Source organism: Micromys minutus, assembly GCF_963924665.1.
Source record: "Micromys minutus genome assembly, chromosome: 2".
In the NCBI taxonomy this organism is placed as follows: domain Eukaryota; kingdom Metazoa; phylum Chordata; class Mammalia; order Rodentia; family Muridae; genus Micromys; species Micromys minutus.
In genome coordinates, this window is record NC_137971.1 from 88,656,930 (window position 1) to 88,678,862 (window position 21,933).

General features: G+C 44.8%; 1 protein-coding gene and 1 pseudogene across 2 annotated transcripts in view; both read right to left on the minus strand.

Moving 5' to 3' along the window:
- Window positions 1-234: 234 nt before the first annotated feature.
- On the minus strand, window positions 235-11,249 carry LOC308417702 (large ribosomal subunit protein uL6-like; annotated as a pseudogene). The gene is made up of 2 exons: window positions 11,179-11,249; window positions 235-804 (listed from the first exon to the last, which is right to left on the minus strand). The product of its transcript is annotated as a large ribosomal subunit protein uL6-like (transcript).
- A 274-nt stretch (window positions 11,250-11,523) lies between these two features.
- SYT9 (synaptotagmin 9) overlaps window positions 11,524-21,933 on the minus strand; it is a gene marked incomplete at both ends in the record, with an annotated part of 138,965 nt that continues 128,555 nt past the window's right edge. The window contains 4 exons of the mRNA XM_080913031.1: window positions 11,524-11,622; window positions 16,055-16,184; window positions 18,398-18,569; window positions 20,507-20,627. Of these exons, the coding sequence (XP_080769157.1) occupies window positions 11,524-11,622; window positions 16,055-16,184; window positions 18,398-18,569; window positions 20,507-20,627 (522 nt within the window). The remainder of the gene's footprint in view (window positions 11,623-16,054; window positions 16,185-18,397; window positions 18,570-20,506; window positions 20,628-21,933) is intronic.

Consider the following 21,933-nt stretch of genomic DNA (forward strand, 5'->3'; position numbering starts at 1 on the left):
TACTAGTCTTCCTGAACTCCAATAAAGGCTCCTCAGCCTCCTTTTCTGTTTTCTGACAATGTTAACATTTATATTTTAAACTAGATAGAAGCTTTACTCCATCATATTAGTTGATTGAATTACTTTTCCTTTTCTTCTATGTTATACACAAGACTGCATGCTCTTTTTAAAAAATATGTAAATTGTTTTTATTGTCTCCAAATTGTACTTGTGATCAGGTTCTTGTTTCTGAAGCTAGGAAACCGAGGTTCCCTTCTCAGACACATAGATGCTATCCAAAAACTTTCTGATATCCTTGTGTTTAACTGTTGTGGCTTGATGAATCAGAGCAGCTGAATTTGAAACAAGTTCAATATCATTTCCTTCAAGGATTAATTCATCCTTCTGGGCTTGAGAGACCGAACAAGCAACACCTGTCCTCATCCAAACCCTGTGGATGTATTTTTCACCCATGAAATTTCAGATTTCAACCAAAGACCCATTTTCCTGAATAACGGCATTGATAGGGAAGTGAGCATCCACAGACCTTATCTTGTAATGGAAGCCCAGTGTAACACCCTTGATCATGTTCTGAACATGACTGCAGATGGTTCTGACAGTGGCCAGCTCCTTTCTGTTACCCCACCATTTGTGAACACGGAGCCTCTTCTTTTCTTCCCAAGAAGACTCAGCTCTACATTGATATGATTGAAGTCCCCCCTCAGAGTTCCCTTGGGGCCCTTCACAATGACTGTGTGCCCCTTCAGAGTGATGTCGACATTTTCTGCAATGTCGACCCTCTGATTGCTGAGAAAGGTCTTTATTCTCGAAGTAGATGGGGCAAAGAGCAAGACCGCATGCTCTTCCTAGTCCGTATAAATCCAATCTATGTGTTTTCCTCCATTCTTCCATTTGCTGGTGTTTTGTTCTCTCTACTGGACTGGTGTTTTATTCCTTCAGATGGATACCTTTTCTGAGTGTCCTGGGGGCTGTCTGACTGCACCCAAGGGGCACCAAAAGCAAAAGAGAAAACCCCACCAAAACAAACAAACAAAACCCATAAAGCATTGAGTGCTTTGTAAGTGGTGAAGGCGGTCCCTTGCATCAGGACTGAGCCTTTAGAGTTTTAGAACAAAAGTTCAAAGCTTGCCCACAGCTGGACTTGCTGAGGATGAATGTAAGTTGTAGGCCTTGAATTGGACCTGGGAGGAGATGGGTTAGCAGGAAAAAGCTTCTGTGTTGAGAGCTGATGCTGAAATCCAAGATGAAATGTGAACAAAAATGTGACATCTAAGAGTCAGGGGCGGGCTGTGGGAAGTGTGGGGGTGACAGACAGTGCACATGAGGTCTGATCTGAGGAGTGCAGTTTCAAGTGCAGAGCAAAGTGTGGGAGAGAGACGGGTCATTGGAGACAATTTAGAGAAGGCAGATGAGAAGGGAGGGGCTACAGCAATGGTTCTCTACCTCCCTAGCAACACGGCCCTTTAATGCAGGTCCCCATGCTGTGGCGACCACCAGTCACAACGCTATTTTGTTGCTACTTTATTATTGTAATTTTGCTACTGTTATAAATCATAATAATATAAATATCTAAGATGCAGAATGTCAGAAATGTGATGCCCCCAATGGGGCCTTGATCCACAGGTTGAGAACTGCTGGTCCGAAGTCTGGCAAAAGGCCCAAATGGGCCAAAGTGGGAAATCAGCCCTTTTAAGGCTGCATAGAGAGGGCAGAGCTGCTTCTATAACAGTTGAGTATGTGGTAATTATACAGAGAAAACTCAGGTAGCCAGGAAGCCCTGGGGGACAGGAGGCGTGTGCTGTCCTAGTTCTAGTTGTTAGGAGGAAAGTCCTGAGTGTGCACTGCATAATGTTGGGTTCTTTGTTCCTGACTTGAAAGCAGCGGGTCATGGAGTAACACATTTGCCATGGATGCAAGATGAGTCTGTTTGTGTGTGTGTGTGTGTGTGGGGGGGTAATCCTGTATACACGCAGAAGTGGGCAAAATTTCTAGGTAGAACCTCAGAGCAGGTATTCCCTCTTTCTCCTGCTTCAGCCCAGTCTCCTCCCATGGCCTCTACCTACTCTATGCAATAATCACATTTCTTGCTTTGGGGAGGGAAAAATCCATTCCACCCCCAGAACCCTTCATCTTTTTCAAGCTACTAGCCTATCTCTGTCTTCCCCCTTTTCCATCAAGACACCTGAGGGAGTGGCCTATAGCCAGGGACTCCACCTACTTACGCTCCAATCCCACCCCCTCTGTCTCCTTTCTCTCCAATCAGGATGCCTCTAGATCACATCATGCCTTTGAAACTATTTTCCTCAATAAGAGGCAACTGCAAAAGCTCATGGAGTCAGTCCAGCCTCTGTACAGAATGACAGGCAGCTTAGGGATAAAACATAACATTGAGGAATGATTTTATGTGTATGTGTAGGTACACTTGTATGTACATGCATAGACATGCTTATACCCACAGAAATACACAGGCATGTGGAGGCAAGAAGCATTTTTTTTGTCATCCACTTCCCCCTATTTTGTTTCTCATTTGTCTTGGAACTCACCAAGTAGGCTAGGCTGGCTGGCCAGAGACAGAAATCCACCTGTCTGAATTTCCCCAGCATTGGAATTTTAAGCATACAGCACTCCTGGGTGTTTAAATGGGTTCTGGGGATCAAACACAGTCCTTGTGCTTTCAGGGGAATCTCTTGATTTACTAAGTTATTTCCCTAGTTCATGGAACCATTTTAAAATGCTATCAAGTTGAGATAGAAATTTACTTGAGCAGCCATCAGGCCTTTACTTTGTACGGTCTGCTGTGTATAGTGCTATTAATGAAATCGTGTATCTTTCCCTAGACCCTTGCTCTTTCACCAACTGCTTGTTCTAGGTAATTGTTTTGAATGCAGTGTCTTTGAGAGGGGCATTTTATTATAGGTAGTAAGTACAACTTACCGGACTTCCTCAATCTTCCCCTTCCTATCAGTGGCTTCCCGGTTTTTTTCTGTCCTTTATTCCCAGCCCCCTTTCCTGCCATTGGTAAACAGTAGGACCATCCATCTGTTCAACATGGTGATTTGGCCATCAACCCAAACTCCTCCCTGTCTTTGACTTTCCACATGATGTTAGCTCATCATGAGCTAAGTCCCCTCTGAGTTGAGTCCCCTCTCCGGAGTCGTCGACTGCTGCCTTCTAGCTTCAGCGCACCCATCCTGACCATTGCTGTCATCTGTCTCTAGCCCCCTGCCCTGCTTCTCCAGATGATCAGTACAGCCCCTTTAAAATATCAGTTTGAGTGTGCTGCCATTCATCTTAATGTCACTCCAAAGTTCTGATAGAAAGGGCAGCCCACAACCCCTTTCTGGTAACATTCGTGTTCCCCCCAAACCAGAGTTCAGTCACTTCAGCTGCTGTCCCAGGTGGTGGTCCATCTTTTCATCATTCTGTGCCTTTGAATGCACAGATCTCTCCTTCCCCTCCTCCTCTTTGTGCAATGGGAGAATTCTTATCCATTTCCAAGAGCTTGCTCAACAGGGTCAGCAACTGGAGGCACGGGAAGTCTCTTCCCTGCGCTCCCTACACACTTTGAAAACACCAGTCACATAATTGGCTGCACTACCCTGGGACAGTTTACTGTCCATCTTCCTGGCCAGCCTCAGGAAAGCCAGCACTCTGTCCTCACCCCTGTGGCTGTAGCACTCAATATGGGACCTGGCCCCCAGCAGGAGTGAAGGAGGCATGTGGAGAGAGCGCTTTTACAGCAGGTGGGACTTACCTCTAACACAAATTGCCACTTCGTCCTCCTCTGGCTTTACAATGTGTTTCTTCAGTGACCAACACACAGTTGGTATCTCTATGCTGTTTAGCATTAAGGGTAAATCTAATTTTAGGTTTAGGTAAAACAAAGGTTGTATATTTGTGATAAAATAACCTACTTGTGCTTGTGAAAATTTAGTAAAATAAACCCAGGGAATGTAGATTCCTGTTCAGAGGCTAAAACCAAGGTGTTGACTCCTGGTGAGTGCCTGTGAGGCAAAGCCTGAATTTCTGGACTTTCAGGTGAAAGGCTAAAATATACAGCCTGAGAAATGTGCACAGGCTTCTGTTTTGTGTGTGTGTGTGTGTGTGTGTGTGTGTGTGTGCGCGCGCGCGAGAGAGAGAGAGAGAGAGAGAGAGAGAGAGAGAGAGAGAGAGAGGTGTCTGTCTGTCTGTGAGTGAGTGAGAGAGAGAGATAAAGAGAGAAATCAAACCAAGGGCTCTGCAAATGCTACCTACCACTGAGTTATAACCCCAGCCTCATGTATACACTTGATCATGATTCAGTTCCACAGCTGCCTCATTACAGACCCATTCTGGACCAAAACTGCATATGCATTTCTGAATGTGTATATCCTTTAACGCAGCAATTTTGTGCTGAAAATATTTACCCATTGCTGGATATATGAAATTCATGTAATGATTCTGCCAAGTATTTCTTTTTTTCAATTGAAATAAGAATGTAAAGAACAAAAGCACGTACCACATGTATGTACACTTGTCATTGAACTTAAAAAAAAGCCTTACAATTATGTGTCTGTAATAATGTCAAACGTGTTTTCCGTTTCTCCTTGTTTCTTTCTTTGTATGTGTGTGTGGGTGGAGGTGTCAAAGTTTTGCTATTAGCTATGGCTGGCTCATCATCCTAAGGAAAGGGACTATAGGCACATAGTACCATGCCCAGCTCAAATGTGTTTTGTGAAGCAAAGATAAGCATACTGAGGAACAAACATATCTCACTCTAATTCAGGTGTAATGGAGAACTTTTTCAATATTGTGCTGGGGCTTACAGTTCAGACACCAACATCTTTGTGAACCACTGAAAACCCCAAAAGTGGGTAGGAAAGGGAAGGGAGGGGGAAAGGAAGGAAGAGGAGAGGGAAGAGTCAGGGAGAAAGAGGAGGAGTGTAACCTGGAGTAACTCCTCAAAGTTGTTCTCATTTCAGTCCCCTGCAAGAACACCATGTAAGCTTAACTGCTGAGGCAAGGGATGTAGCTGAGTTGGCAAAGCACCCACCTATCTGGCATGTGCAAGGCCCAAAGTTTGATGTGTGTTAGCACAGAAAAATAACATAAAAATTTTAAGCTGTGTGTGTGTGTGTGTGTGTGTGTGTATTTTGATATTAATGCCTATAGTCACATACTCATGAAGGTGACTTCATCTGAACCTTTCCATTTTAATTAGTAAAATAAAGGCATGAGAAGGGAAGAGGAGAAGAAAAGAGAGGACAGGGAAGGAGCGAGGGAAAAGCTCCAAGATGGAGGTTGAGAAGGATGAATTAGATATAGGTGGGCTTAGTTGGTGTTAGATAGCTATAAACGGTTTAAGGATCTTATAGGTCTTTTATCTCATACTGAAGGGCAGTTTGTATCTTTGTCTATTTGATGTAATATTATTGTGTAGAAAGTTTGTTGACTGAGAGTTGAATATATAAACCTGTATGAAAAGCTATTGGGCCTTAGAGTTGTGTTTGTGTTGGGATTTGGGGTAAAGAAACACCCAGGATGGAGGCAGTAGGGCAGGTGTAGTGAACCGACGGGGAAGAGAGTCATTCGGACAGAGTGAGACCTTGGGGGCAGCTTGGACCAAGTGACAGAGTTTGTGCTCACGGCTCCTTACTAGAAGCAGTGCCCGAGGAGTGAGACGGAGCAGCCAATAATCAATTCCATTTTTAATATTTACTGCAGTGTGTGTGTGTGTGTGTGTGTGTGTGTGTGTGTTTGTAGGCACACACCTCTAATCAATCTCAGCACTCAGGAGCTCAAGTCATGGGCTCCGAGTCGATCTAAGAGCCACTGTCTTTAAAAACCAGTGGGTGGAAGGAGAAGAAAAGTCAAGGTTTTCTGGGCTGAAGAAGGAAAGAACTAGCTGGGAATATGTTATTGCCAGGGCCTCTGTCAGTTCCTTTCCGGTGTCCGCCATCTACTCCCAACAGGTGTGCCATCTAACCTTGCTTTAAGCTCAGCAGCTGTAGGAGGCAGAGCTGGCATGAGACCCTCCCTGTTAGACACCAGTGACAAAGCATACTGGGTAGCTCACTGGGACATTTAATTAGGCCATGGGTTTTTCTGATTAAATGATTTTGCTTTCTCAATTTCTTGTTGCCTCAGTCACAGCGCACTTACATGGATCTGTTTGACATGTTCATATTTCAAATCAGACTTTAAGAATAAGTTCAAAGGAAACCTAAATAGTCAATGGTTGGTTCATGGGAGGGGGCATTTCTTCAGTGGCATACCCACTGGTAAGATGCCCATGCTCCTGTAAGCAGTCCTATTGAAAACCCATTAAGTCATGTAAGAAAGACAACTAAAGTAGGAAGGGGACTGCTTTGGAAAAGACAGGATTAACAGGAGCAGGAGGGGACACAAGAGAATGATGAGGGAGGGGTACATGTCTGAAAATTAGACAGAAGACCACATTATTATGTAATTAATATATGCTAATATAAATATAAACACTTCCATCCTTGTGGCTGGTTGCTGCTCTAGCACTTGTCTGTCTTCCAAGTCTATTCTTTTTTCAGTTGTCACGTGGAAGGAGTTTTACATAACAACCCCCACCCCACACCAATAGCTACCCAGCAAACAAATCCCATTTAGTCTCAGAAAGCCTAAAAGCAGAAGCCATATGTTGTTCTCTGAGCATGGAGGGGGTTAGAGCCAGAGCGAGCTCAGTGCTTAACTTCTCATTCCTTCTAGAATAAGACTGAGTGCAGCCTGGAACTGGTCCAGATCTATTGCTTAGTAGCTGGCTTCCACATTGCCTTATCTCACAGAGTGCTTATGGCCCTACCACTCTCTGCATTTTCTGTGTGTCCCACTTCCCCTAATCCATAGCATAACCATGTAACAAAACAATGGCTGTAGCTTCTGCGCCACAGCCTGCAACACCCCTTAAGTCACAGTCTTTTAACTGGATTATAGTGATTTCTGTAAGGTGGAGTGGGGCCAAGCTCTGACCAGAAAGCAGTTGGTTACCACCATCATAGACCTGCCACTATTACAGCACCTAGCAAACCTTGCTGGTAAGGTCAACAGTGCTGTGCTCGGTCCACAGCTGACTTTCCTCCTCTAGTGCTGTACTGAGAGTTCAGCACTGTTTCTAATCCTGACTTTGCTCATCTTCTTCTACTGAGGGAACTCATACTTAGCAGGGTAGTGTCCTGGGCACCCATGGATTCAGATACAATCTATACTGTTCAGAGGGCTTTATTAGATATCTGTGCTTGGGGGTTTGAGAGAATTATTGGCTTAAACCAGTAAGAGGAACACTGTCTGGACTGAGTAGTCCTCAGAACCTCCCATGTGATTCAAAGATCCCTCTCTTCCCTATTCTTCCTTCGCTTACTTTTCAAGCAGCTCATCTGACCACAGCAGCTAGAGCTAAGGGTGATTTTTCTGTACTAAGGAAAGGGTTTCTCAAGCTCTTTGCTATTAACTCTTTTATGCCCAGTGCTATGTGGAGGAAAAAAAAAGCTGATGTGGGTGATTCGCGTGTCCTATCCAAACAGAGGACCAGCAGTGCTGTGTCTGATTTCCCCTTGTCACACTGAGAGTACAGAGCTTTGGTCAGTTTCAATTTCTTCCTCATTTCTGATGAGATTTCTACCTAGGCAAACCTGTTCTCACATATGTTTGTTTAATACTTGAGAATTAATGGTGTGCTACTTGTAAATAGTAACATAAGAGCCATTGGCTCTGATCCTGGAAGTGGATATTATCCTGCAACTTCTATGAATAAAGAACTTAAAGTGTAGTTGAAAGATAAAATTCTATGACCTCAACTACAAACCCAGGTATGGTGATGTCACCCTGCAGACCCAGGGAGGAAGGAGAGGGCCTGTTGTCCTATGGCTTTAAGGTCCTGGGATATAATCTTCCATAGCCCAGTAGCTTTGTTGTCAACTTATTCTGGGACCTTGTGTTCTAAAAAGAGGAGCATTTCTACACAGCTCAGCTCCTCACCAGAGTGACCCAGCCTGATAGGCAAGGATCCTCTGCACGAGATCCTACTCCAGTCCTTTAAGTTTGCAGTTAAAAGGTCTTCTGTCCTTTTCTGGAATGTCAGTTTCAGCAGAGGGAGGCTTACTCATTACCCTCTACAGACAGGCCACAGACAGATGATGCTCAGTATCATATTGATGAATCCTGGATGTCTGTGCATTTAAGGGAATTTCTGTCTTCTCTTGGCAAGTAGGTACTGCTTGGCCCAAGTCAGACTTGTTTCTTAACTTGACTCTGACACAAACAGTAAGTGAGGGTCCCTTGGATTTGGGGCTTAAAGTACCTTAAACTACATCATCTATAAGCTGCAGAAAGTTACCACCCACAGTTATGGATATCTGAAGTCCAAGTCTGGTTAGGGAGAGCTAGCTCTACGCCTTGATAGGCCACACCCTTCTTGCTGCATCCTGATGTAGTAGGCTTCCTTTATAGGGTTCTAGTTCTACTCATGGCGCAGAGACTCATGGCTTGATAATTTCCCTACCTTTTAATACTACCTCACTGGGGATCTGATTTTAACAATAACTTCTTTCTTTCTTAAAAACAAAAACACAAAACAAAAATGAAACAAAACAAAACAAAAAACCCCACCAATAATAAGACATTCAGACTATCACAGAGATAAAATGGAGACAAGGTCCACAGAAAAACACAAACAGATGTGGATTTCTTTGGATCCAAATTTCCATGCCCCCTGCAGAGACTTCATTAAGCATTAATAACAGGAAGAAAAATTCAGAATGTTTACATTTTACAATTTGTAGTCAGTCAGTCTTAATCTTTTTGGGTGGCATTTACTTGCTTGATTGGTTTTATGACCTTTCTCTAAGCACCTGTCAGTCTGAACATTTATTTTATCAATATTAAAGTACCTAAGCAGGTGTCACCAAGATCCTTAGCCACACAGAATACAACCACGTTGATATTTCCTGTCTCACACAGAATGCTTGTTTTGGACAGTCAGAGTATGATGCACCATTGCGCAGCAGGGGCCTAAAGGTTGAGATTGCTTTATGTAATTGCCAGCATTTTATAAAGTTTTCCTTGGTTTTGAGAAAATCCTCCTTTAAGATTTTCACTTATAAATGCGATCACACATCATGGCCTGTATTTTTACTTAAAATTTGTGAAAAGGTGTGATCTTCCCACTCCTGATTGCCAGCTTTCAACATGGTGAGATTTGTTACTTATTAGTTAAAAATAAAGTGTCAGGAGTAGAAAGATAAAGTTACTAAAGCTATTAATGCTAGCACTAATGTGTGTGTGTGTGTGCCAGCATGTGCATGCACTGGTGCACATGGACAAACATGTGTGAAACGTACAGAGTAAGCATGTAGCACAGTATGCATGTAGAGGTAAGAAGACAACATGGAGGAGTTGGTTCAGTTTTCTCCTGTGGTGGGTTGGGTCCCAGGGATTAAAGTCAGGCCATCAAGCTTGGTAGTGACTGTCCTTCCCAAGTAGGACATCTATCCCACCGGCTCAATTTTCACTTTCATCCTAAATCAACTGAAATATGGGAAAGGAGACTCCATGGGAAAGAATGGGATCAGAGCTGAGAAACTGCCTCTGAGGGGAAATTTTCTGTAGGCCCTTTAGCTCCATGTGTGAGTTGAAGTCCCCCTGGATAGTTCCAGGCAAGGGACAGTTCCTAGAATGATTAGCAGCTTAGCATCTGCAAGTGGCTCTTCCAGGAGCATCATAAATCAATGATTTATTTCATCTGTGAAGAAAAAACCATCCCATCCCAGGTGTCAGCGAGGGCCCTGTGAATGCCATTCTGGAGAAGGGGGGAGTGAAGGTTCCATTTCCATCCACCTTTTGTGTTGTGAACACATATGTGGACCTAATGGCCAGAAGGTGCTACAGCAGAGTGATCTGGGAAGGAGAGGGCTGTGAAGACACAGTGAACTGTCTACTCGGCAGAAATGTCAATGTCCATCACTGTTATCATCTTTTCTTTCAACAGTGGTTATTCTGTGCTTTGTTATGATTCCTGACTTTTGAGGAAGTTCCGGATTTTGTATCTTTTTTGAAATGAGGACATACTCAGTGTCTTCTCTTTCCATACAGACACTTTAATGTAGGAAGGAAGAGTTTCTTGTGAAAGTCTCAATTGTCTTGACTTTGTTAAGAATCACAATGCTTCCCTAACACTGACTGTGTCCACTCATCCAAACTGTTTTCTGACCACTTAACAACCCTTGGTACAGCTTCTAAGTGAGTGGCTGGTTTCCTATCCCAACCATGTAGTGCCATTTTGTATCCACTGCAGCCAGTACAGATCAGGGGCTCCCTAAGGGCTTGTGGACTCCGTGTTGCTGTATCCCACCATTAAAACACAGTTCAAGAAATTTCAAAAGCAGGTCCTTCCTACTACCCCCCCAAAACCCCATGCTTTTCCTTTTGTTTCCACAGATGGTATGTCATGTCATGCAATTGTATAAAACTGTTACTGAAATTTTTTTCTGGTGAGAAAAGCCAATTCAAGGGTTAATGTCCTGGTCACTTCCCAAATAGTTCTCACTCAGGGCACTGCTGCTGGCCTCTGGAACATCTGTGTGGAACCTGTCTCTTATGAAAGCAGGTACCAAGTATTCTAGAACCTAGTCAACCACACTAGCTCAACGGGAGTCTCATGTTTTACTAAGGACTCTCACTTCTGAATATTATCTTAGTTGTACTCAAAATGTTAATGCCACAGCGGTGGGCTAATAAATGGGAAAGATGGGGGAAATTATTTCTGCTCACTTCTCCATTAAGACACAATAGTCATAAGAATTTTTACTGAGCACTTGTTAGATACCAGCTGTGGAGCTGCATTTCACATAGATTATCGTTGGGTCTGCAGCGAAGCCACAAGTCCCAGAAGGAGAAAGCCTGGGAGCAGGAAGAAGTGGTTCTGGTTCACCCCAAGTTTAAAAGCCTATGATCAGATAGACTGAAGCAGAAACTAAGGGCAAAGGTGGTCCCTGAACTAACATGGGCCACAGCGACAAGAGGTCAGTGGGCAGGAACTGGACAGGTCTGTGATGATACCTAGGCTCCCATAGCTCCATGTCCCCTTTCCATTTAGATGCTTTTTTTGAAAACTGTTCCTATTGCCTGCATCTGCGGTGTAGAGCAACTTGCCCCAAGTGTTTAAGTCAACTGCACCTTTGGGAAGCAGCCACGATCACTCTATTGAGTTTCTCTGTCTTGCTTGTACCTTTCTCAAGAACTATCATCCTTACACTCTTGATGGGGTGGGTTACTAATTACCTTTCTTTGACCCAGCCTGGGAAATCAAAGGTTTTCTCCTAGGAATGTGTAGATTCAAGACTCTAAGCAGGCTCTGTTGAGCACCATATAGAAAATATCTAGAAATGTTTTAAAGAGGGCACTGATGCAGGCCCTGAGGCAAGACTGATGCTCGGTTTAGGTCTCTCACAGCATTAAATTTATAGCTTACTGAGCCTGAGTAGGACACAGACAACTCTGGTCATTACAGTATTCCCTGTGCTATTGGACTGTCCTGGAGAAAGGGTGTAGCAGGGTTAATCGGGTGATCTCAGCGGCCAGCCATGCTGGTGTAAAGCCTTTCTTGCCTGATTTACATGTCTGTACAAAGGACAGGCATTAGGAGAAGATGAGTCCACATTGAGCTTCCTAGTATAGGATTGATATTTTCTATATTTCTTGTTCCTGTGGCTCATAGTAGTCCAGAGGCCACTTTTATACTTAGTTCCTGCTTCAATTCATCTGATCATAGAGTTTCAAACTTGGGGTGAATGTGTGTGTGCGTGTGTAAAATATGTTACAATTCTATACTATAAATGGGGTTATTATTACATACTATGAATCTAGATAAGAACTTTACCATATATTCTCAGCAGATTATCTGTCACTATCATCTCAGAAAAGTAAAGCATGATTTAACAAAATGGCATCTACATCTGATTTCCCATAATTCCAAGTCTTATTCCTGATATTACATAGCACTTCACAGGGAAGCTATGCAAAACCTGGAACTATTGCCTGCCAATCTCTCGAGGCTCGGGATGTAGGTCAACTTGACTGTCAGGAGGGTGAGGGAGGTGTGAGGCCATGACAGATAAACACCATCTTATCTTAGATGCACAGAGGAAGATTCTGTGTAAGAACGCCCTTAGCACTGTGATCTCCTGCAGTCCTGCGGAAGGGACATTCTTGCCTCTAAGTCCTAGGGAATGTTCTGGGAGAGGTTGCATGGCTTTCTGAGCTAATGACATTATAAAGAGTAACGAGGAAGGCTCTTGCTGACCTTTGGGTGTGCAGTGAGGCTGTGCCAAGTCCCAAAGAGAGAAATGGATTTTTGAAATCACTGGTTCTGAAGACTCCGTCTTCTACCTACCCTGGCAATGTCAGTGTATGTTTGCTATAACCCTGAGTAGATGGCCAGGTCTCTGCAGGAATCAGGGTCACTTATGACTTAGTCCTTTGGTCCCCAGCAGAATGGCCTTTCTGTCAGGCCAACCTCCTTTCACACTAATTCCCAACTCATGCTACTTCTTATTCACTCTGCCCTGTGCTCCATACATATGCTTATACGCTCACACACTCATACATGCACATGGGCACGCACACACACACACACACACACACACACACACACACACAAACACACACACACGCTCTCTCTCTCGTGTGCACACGTCCAGGATTTAGCAATTTCCTTTTTTTTTTTTTTTTTAATTTAAGAGTGCCTGATAGCAGGCTAATTTTACAATTGAATTAAAGAAGAAAAAGGGTAGACCTTAAATCTATATACCTGAGTTGGATGGTGGTGGCCTATGCATTTAATTTCAGCATTTGGGAAGCAGAGGCAGGCAGATTTGTAAGTTCAAGTCTAACCTGGTCTACAGAGAAATTTCTAGGATGGCCAGGGCTACACAGACAAAATGTGTCTCCAAAACCAAAACAAAAAGATCTGTATGCCCATGCCTAGGTAAGTGCTGAGTAAGCCACTCTTTTAACCTGGGATGATGCTCACTGGGGTTCCTAGCTGTTGCCATGAAAACCAACATGGGTGTTATTTCCTTATGCTACAGAGTTCTATGAGGACACACAGAGACCCATCAGAATGTAGGACACACAATAATGAAAACTTTACTGAGCACTAGCTAGGCGCCAGCCATGGAGTGCATTCTCATAGATAATCTATCATAGACTTGATGATCTTCTACGTTGGGGATATAGCTCAGTCACAGGGTGCTTGCTCAGCAGTAAAAATACCCAGATTCTACCCCCAGCACACTGTAAAATAGGTGTGGCAGTGTATCCCTACAGTCTTAGTACCTACGAGATGCAAGGGGATTCAGAAGTTCAAGTTCATTCTCCATTCTATAACGAGCTCAAGGCTAGCCTTGGCTATATGGAACCCCATCTCAACCCACCCACTCCCTTAAAAATCTTTACAAATGCCCATGAGAGAACGGCAATTATGACAACTAGACAGACGAGGAAACGCAAAGGTGAGGCACAGCCAACCAGCACGTGGCGGCACAGCAGTGTGAATCTAGGTCCACCCAACTCCGGCACGCACACTCCCCAGCACTGCCTGTGACCGCCTCCACCCACAGAGTGGCTGAAAAAGCACGGTCCACCTCCCACCTTCTTTAATCTCATCTGGTACCATTGCCCTAATTTTGCCAGCTGCATGCTTATTTTTAAAAGGGAAGGCAGCATTTCCCCTCTGGAGATGGTTAAGGACATGACTTCAAAAGACAGGCAAGAGGCCACAGAGAAGAAGCAGCCTCGCCCACCTTCCGTATCAGGAACACAGGCATGTCATTTCCTTAGTACCGGTGCAACCACTGAGACATGGCCACTGTGTTAGCTGAAGTAGTTCCAGCCGCTGTACAAACGACTCCCAGCTTTCATTGCTCTAATCCTCAAGATGTTTACTTCTCACTTAAGTAACTGTTGAACACAGACTTGCAAAAAAGCTGGGAGTTAAGGAACCAAAGGTGCACGACATTCTTCCCTCAAATGGAAGGAGCCTCCACAGAGCTTCCTACCCCTGCTCTGTGGTGCTCCCACATCTGGCTTGCCACACCCTGCCAAGGCCACCCAGAAAGGCCTGCTTGGATCAGGGCTCATTTTCCAGCCTCCGTGGACCTTCCTCCTTTCCCTTGACCTGCCACAGAGTTTTGACACTTCTGACCACAAAGGAGAGTTTGGAGCAGAAGTGACTCCGAAGGGTACGGGAGGTGGAGTACCATGGCTGCCACTGTCACTCACCAGTGGTGTCCCTGGGCAGTTTACTAAGCCCAAGAATGGGGTCCTTTGAGAATTCCGCCAGGAGCTGAGGAAATGAGGCATAGTTTCCCTGGCTCCTTCTCAAGTGGCTCCCAGGTCTTGAGGTCTCCCTTAGGGATTAATTTTGACTTCAGAAGAGAGGTTTGCCTTCTATGACCCAGAGATATATGCTCAGGGGCCTGCAAATTGGGGTACTCTCGTCTATCCCTGAATGTAACTAGCACCTTTCTGTATGATTCCTTCAAGGGAGGCACCCCCTTGTCCTCAGGCCTGGGTTAGATTCCTCTCTAGTAGCCTGAATGTTTACTCCACCACACTCACCTCACTGCCAAGGGCAGAGGAACTACCCACGCTGGACAGTGATCTCTTTTGCTGACCTTCATGCTGGTGCACGGAGAAGCTGCTTACACTGGGAGAACAGAGGAAAGTTCTCTGCCTGGAACCCACATACCCTTGGTCAATGACCCTTCCTTGCTTTCTGGGGTTCTCATTCCCAGCAGCTTCTGTCTCCTGGAACCTCAGTGAGCCCCTGCCCTGTGTGTCCTGGACCTTCATCCTCTGAGTCACAAAGCTTATCTCTTTAATGACTCACACTCCAGCTCAGACACTCTTTGGTCAGTGGGAGGGTCAGTTAAGGAACTTGTCTCCAAGTTGGACAACCAGAGTTCAGGATCTGAGGCCCATCAAGTGTAAGGAGCAAAACCAACTTCCCAAAAGTTGTCCTCCAGCCTCCACACACGTGCCCTTGTATGCATACCAATAGGCAAATACATTTATGTAAAAAAAAAATCTGTCTTGCAGTATCTCTAAGAGGTACAAAGAGAAGGGCCTCTCACTCGAGGGTCTCTTCATGTGTCTTTGTGGCATGTGATCCTCAGAGATGTTTCTCAGTGAAAGTCAGTGTTGAGAGAAATTTCATGTGGATGAGACAATAAACAGACAAAAAGAAGGATGCATGAGAGGTGTCAGAGAAGTGAGTGGGTGAGGGGCAGGTATAGGAGGACAGCCCAGTGGCCAGGCTCCGTTTCTTTGCAAGTCAGATACATAATAAAGAGAATGTATTTATTGCCTTCCTTTGAAGGTAGACACATCCAAAGTCCTGTGACTGCAAGGCATAGAAGAACCAGTATCTTGGAAAATCTCGAAGAGAACCCTGAAAGAAGTGCTGTGTGCTCTTCTGACCCTCGGCCTTTCCCCACATGTGTTTGGCATGACAGATAGACGGTTTTGAGCTTAGCAGCTGCACTGCATAATGAAGTAACTTCCGGCTAGGCTGAAAGATGGGGGAATTCTAGGCTCCGGCCGACCATGGTGCCGCACCCCACACTGTCTCCCTTTGGACTTGCTGTATGTAAGGAAGAGAGAGATTTACTTTCTACACATTGTTGTTTTGTGCTTTGTTATTTTATTAAATAAACCTGAACCTAGTGCTAAGCAACTTAAGACTTACAGGTTGGAGCCAGAGGCAGTTCTAAAATTGAGGGCTCCTTCTGTCTCATGTGGATGCCCTCCAAAGCTGTAACATGGAATCAGAGAATACTGATCCTTTAAAAATGACCATAAACCTGTCCCTGATCTAAATGTCCTAAGCTGGAGAACAGAATCTCCTGCACAAGGCACAACAGCCCTGGGACGTGTCACAGGGACAGTGCTAGGGATAGAAGAGCCTGGCACATTCATGCTGTGAACAGCTCTGCATTTCAACAGTGAAACTTGTCATCTACAGAGTGGCCCACATTGGGGTAGGTCTTACCTCCATCAGGGAGTGCCAGTGTGCGATGGGCTTCCGAGGATACGACAGCATCTCACTCCAGTGGTCTCTGCCCAGCCGCTCAGCCTCGTTGCCTACTTGGCACACGCCGATGACCTCATTGTGACCTACACTGTGAAAACGGGTCACAGCAGTTTTTTTCTTAAAATTTTGGTATGCAGAAGGAAAAGCAGCAGTTCTTAACCTGTGGGTCCCGAACCCCTTGGGGGGTGTCATATATCAAATACCCTACATGTCAGATGTTCACATCACGACACATGACAGTAGCAAGATTACAGTTATGAAGTAGTAACAAAATAATTTTATGGTGCGGGGGGGGGGGGTCACCACAACACGAGGAAATGTATTGAAGGGTTACACCAGTAGGAAGGGTGAGAACCACTGAGTGAAAGCAACAACTCAAATGGGTGGAGGAAATTTAAAAATAGTGAGCTTTTTTTTTTTTTTTTTTTTTTTTTTTGAAACCTACTTCTCTAATTTAAAACTACAATCCAAAATAAACATCAGAAAGACCTGGGGTTCAATACTGTATCTCAGTTTCCTAATGCTGGTATGGGTTCATTTGGCCCGAGAACCTTTACTCAAAAAACTTGATTTGAACTAATGATACCTTTTCTGGTTCTAGAGGCTAAGCTGGCTTCCAGATTTACGGAATGAAGAGGAACCCTCAGGAAGGAGTGACGTATAACACACTCAAATTCCCACAGGAGGCAACCGAGGACGGCATAGTGGAGGCCGGTGGGGAGGCCTCCTGGGTCTCCTAGCTCCTTGTTTCATTTGAGACGGCTTCTGTCATCTGCACATCTCTTTCTAAGCTCAGCTTTGGTTCTTTGAGCCAACGAGCGTTTTTAACTGTGACACCCAGCTCCTTAAACTTAGGGCTGAAACTTTCTGTGAGTAGGTCTCTGAGTTGAGACATTTTACTTTTTCCTTAGGGAAGGAAAGGTCCCTTGAAATAACTGGAAGGGTGTGGCCCATTCTTGGATTCTGCAGGATAGCCTCTTTTTCCTCCCTGAAAATACCACTGGCTTCTATTCTATTTGTGTGGGGGAGAAGAAGAGGTGGGAATGGACTGTCTCGGATAGTTAAGTCCATGCTCACTAAAATCAGATGCCCACAGAGTCCCTGTGCATCCTGGTATGGGTTTTGCCAGTCCACCTTCATGAGTTTACTGATAATTGAATTGGTGCAGAGATCACATAATCAGGTTTGTTGATGCAGGAACCTTGGCAATAGCTTAGGAAGGGCTGCCCTAGCCTTCCACAGCTGGTGGACAGCATCCCCCTCTGAGACCTGGCACTGTGGTATTATATATGTCCAAAGAAGACAGGGCAATGTCCATGCCCAGCACGGGTTGTTACACTCAGGGGCAACTGTATCAGAAGACAAGGCATGCTTCATGTTGGGATCTACTGGGAAACATTTTGATCACAGAGGCTGCTGTGCTGACCTTTCAGAGGTAGATGGAAAAACTTTTAGCTACAAATAATATTAGTAAGATTATATTAGAAGTCAGACTGATTTTTTTTTATAATTGCACCCAGACCACGTGGGAGGTTTCTAATTAAAAAGAGACTTTGCATTTCAGTCTAATGACTGGTTTAACATGTATAATTCCCTGTTGCTGCTTCCTCTGCATATTAAAATGACTGTTTTTCAAATTCTGTCCTTTAAATACACAATTGGCTACAATGCAGGCTATAAATATCTCCTCTGTGCTGTATTAATTAAAAAGTCTAGCATCTTATACATTTTAATGTACCCTGTCATCCATACTGATTCTAGCATTTCCAAGAGAACATTTCTGTGTTTGCTTTCAGACTTAAGTGGATGGAAATGATCTTTATTAAACATTGCAAGAAGGAAAAAAAAAAAGATCGAAGTTATATATTTAGAAACATTGGTGGCGTGGCTAAAGTAATCATTCTGTGTTTTGGGTAGAAGCTTTCCACTAAAGGAGTCGGGACTGCTCAATGAAAAACAAGACCTGAGGGGCCATAGTTCTCCATAGAGAGATACCAGGAAGTGTGCAGAGATGTGAAGGGGCAAAGGTGGCATGTGGGAGGGTGCAGGAGAGGAAAGATAAGAAAGGGGGAGGGGAGAGCTGAGGATATTAGAGGTGCTGTAGCAACAGGATTCTACACTATAGTTTGGACAATGTGACTCCCTGTCAGTTTGCTTCCCATATGCTATTCTTTCAGTCACTCTATCCTGAGACCCCAGCTGAGCTCCCTAACATGGCTGCTCATGTGGCTGCTCCCTAATCTGCCCATCCTGCCCCAAGAACAGTGAGACCGCATAGACAAAAAGCTCCTGGCATCTCACCGGTCATAGTCCATGACAGCTATGGACAAGTGGATCTGGTCAATGCTCTCGGGAGGGACGTCGAAGACTATGGCTTCATTGTAAACGGGATTAAGTGTGTTTCTCTTGGTGGATGTTTTCCTCTTCTTCAGTCTCCGGCCGTCACACATGAGCGAGACTTTCACGTAGGGATCTGCACAGGCAGGAGAACAGGGCATTGTGAGGACAAATGGAGACACTGGGAATGTGTGGCCAGTGGAGGAAGACTCCCCTTCTCTGTCTGGAGACTAGAGTTTGAAGACTTTTAATTCACGTGGTACGTGATGTGAGCAGTGACTAGTTAGACCAATTAAGTTATTCATTCAAGAAAGAAGCACAGGACACTGTCTCCTCAAAATTCATGAAATTTAAAAATAGGGTGAAAACATCTGTTACCAAATTAGGAAATATGCCAACCAGAATACAGGACCAGCCTCTTGGTGAAAGGAAGAGAAACAGACATCTCCAAGGAGTGGGAGACAAGACTCAGTATCCCGACTCTGGGCTACCCATGAAAATCTTTGCTTAAAGTTTGGGCCGTTAAATAGGGGAATAAGTTCTGAGTTCCTAGAGAATGGGGCATCCTGTGTGTATGAATTCCTGGAAATGTGTTTGCAAAGGGAGAAGCTGTTCATTAATTAGGAAGAGGGGGACAGGACACTCCTAGCATATCAAGGTTCACAGGTGAGGAGGCTGGATGCTTTCTGGAGGAGGTGCTTCTGATCCCACTGAAACCTCAGTACCGTGCAGCTCAAAAAGGAGTCCCGTGTCTCTCTGCTTAACTACAAGCCACGTGACTCCTCGACTCTTTCCAGAAGGTACTTTAAGCCAGAGGAGCTGTATCTTTTTGGTTTTGTTTTTCCTTGCTTAGAACCAGCCAGGGGTATGGAACAGAACGCATCAACATGTAGGAGTAAATGCCAGTCAGTAACAAACTTGCCATGCAAGCCTAAGACTTGAATTAGATCCTACCTTCCACGTATACACCTACCTGCACATGGTGGGTGGCCTGCACTTGTAATCCTAGTGCAAGGGAAGTAGAGACGAGAGGATTCCTGGTATTTCCTGTAAATCACAGCCTAACCATTGAGCCCAAGTCTCAATGAGAGAACTGTTCTCAAAACTCAGAGTCAGGGATAGTATTTACTCAAGATGCTGATATATTCTACGCTCTATATTCCGGGCTGTTTCTAATCAAGGGGAACAAAAATGTACATCTCCTCTGTCTTGAAGTACCTTCCAGAAGGGGTTAGAAGTCAGGGCACCATGTAGTTAGGTACAGAGATACAGGTACCCCTTTTTAGCTGAACAGTAGTAAAGAGCTAGTGAAAATGATTCATGGGGAATGACCCCAGAGGCTGACCTCTGGTCTTTATATCTACATGCATACACAGGTACACACATACACACACACACACACACACACACACACACACACAGAGGAATGCACATGTACACACCCCAGCAACAACAAAAATACACTGTATCTCAGTTTCTTTGAGTTACTGACCATGAGCTGGCGTACTGTGTGATAGTGACCACGTAGCCAAAACTGACATGAATGTGCATAGTGCATAGTATGAACTGTACAATGAGATATTTTGTGTCAGGGTTTACAATGTAAAGGTATATGTTTGGTTCACTGAAAAAAAAAACCCTTACAAGCTATAGTTCATGTTTATAAGGAGTCAGAATTATCTCTAATCTTCAAGGAGTCTAAGATAATGAAGTCAGAGGAAAGGCCTAACAGGGTAGACTACCTCAGAATATGCAAACTGCAGGTTGAGTCCCAATTATGTGGAAAAAAAGGCTCAGGAGTCAAATAACACCCTGTAGCACCTTGACACATCATACACTTTATGGTCTTACACATATTAGCTCAGTGAACTGTACAACAACTCAATGGGCCAGATACTAATCTTACTCTCCCTTTACAGATGGGAATTTGAAGTGACTTGTCCAAGGTCATGCAGCACCTAGATGTGGTAGGAATGTGATTAAACCTAGGCAAGTTGGCTCCAGACCCAAGGTACCACAATAAGAAGGAAATTCATGATGTGCTGCATTAGAACCAGATGAAGAATGTCCCACCTGATGCTCCCGTTATGTCCATTGCCTTTAAGTTCCTTGCTTTTATGATGGTGATGGTCAGCCTGCCAGCCGTGGGGAGATAACAGAGTGAAAACATGAGCTCGCCCAGATCCACGTGATCCTGTTAAGAAAGCACAGAGCAAGGCATTAGGAAGTGTCCTCAGCCCACGTGCAGGAGGCTCAGCTGCAGGGCAGTGTTTGACAGGACATTTTGCTTTTGTTCGGCTCGTGACACAGAAACTCCACCCCTGTACTGGGACGGCTCAACATCTCAGGAATCACAACTCGTTTGTGGATAGCAGAGTGGAGGAGGCTGTCCACAGAAAGCCACCACACTCACAACCCACATGGACAACCTCATACAGGCTCTGCGGCATTCCCAGAGCATCCCTCTATGTGGCTCTACTCATATGTGTGTGAGAATCAGCGATCTCAGCACAAAGCCACGCAAAAGGAGCCTCACAGGGCTGGTCACCCCAGCAGAGCTCAGAGATTTGGCTCACAGCTCCACTCAACTTTCTGTGGTCTTTCCAGCAGGACTTCATTCTAATGCTATGCTTGCCCCTCTACACAGAGCCCTCAAACGGACCATCCTATCCCCACACACTCCTGCAAGGCCCAGTCTCCCCCATACTCTACACTGCCGTATGTATCTTAGAATACTGCAAACAACCTCTGTAGATCAATAGCAGAGCTCAAAGAATCTACCAGGCCCTCATTAACTCCAGACAAGAATACGGCATGATCATGGTAGTGGCAGCCTCGCACCTCAGGTTCCCACATAATCGGACACACTGGGACACAAACCTAGTCCTGCACAGTACCCCTGCAAGGAGAGAAATTCAGAAGCCAGACTTTAGGGAGCCCCGCTGTCTGCTCCTCAAGGTCCCGTTTTTGTCCCAAAGAACTCCCATTCCATCTACTGGGATACTGGGGAAGACATCTCCTTGGGCAATGTACAGCCAATCCAAATAGGTCAGAAAATATGAATCTTTTTCTCTTTTTTTCCTTAAAGCCCAGGAGAGTGTAACTAGGAAGAGGAAAACCGCCAGTTCATTTAGTTTCAATTTCTGTGAGATACCTGAGGTTATAGATCTGTGAGCCTGTGTCTAATTAATACTGTTTCATACTGACAATGCTCTGGGGACTTGGGTTCTGGCCCTTAACATCCACAGCCTCCCCCCTTTCTGGATTCTTGGAGGATGCTTCTATTTTTAGAAGCAGAGACTCAGCTTTGGAAGGTCACCTTGCCAACCTCCTGCCTTGACGGGGAGGAGGCAAAGGGATCTGTTTGGTAGCTAAGGCAGATGGATTGGTCTGTGTCTTCAAGCATCGCCTGGCTCATGCAAATAAATCACATCACCTTGCAGCCCAGGCTGTCCTGCTTTCTGGAGCCTTGGCCCTAGGAGACCCGGGTGGCCAGAGCA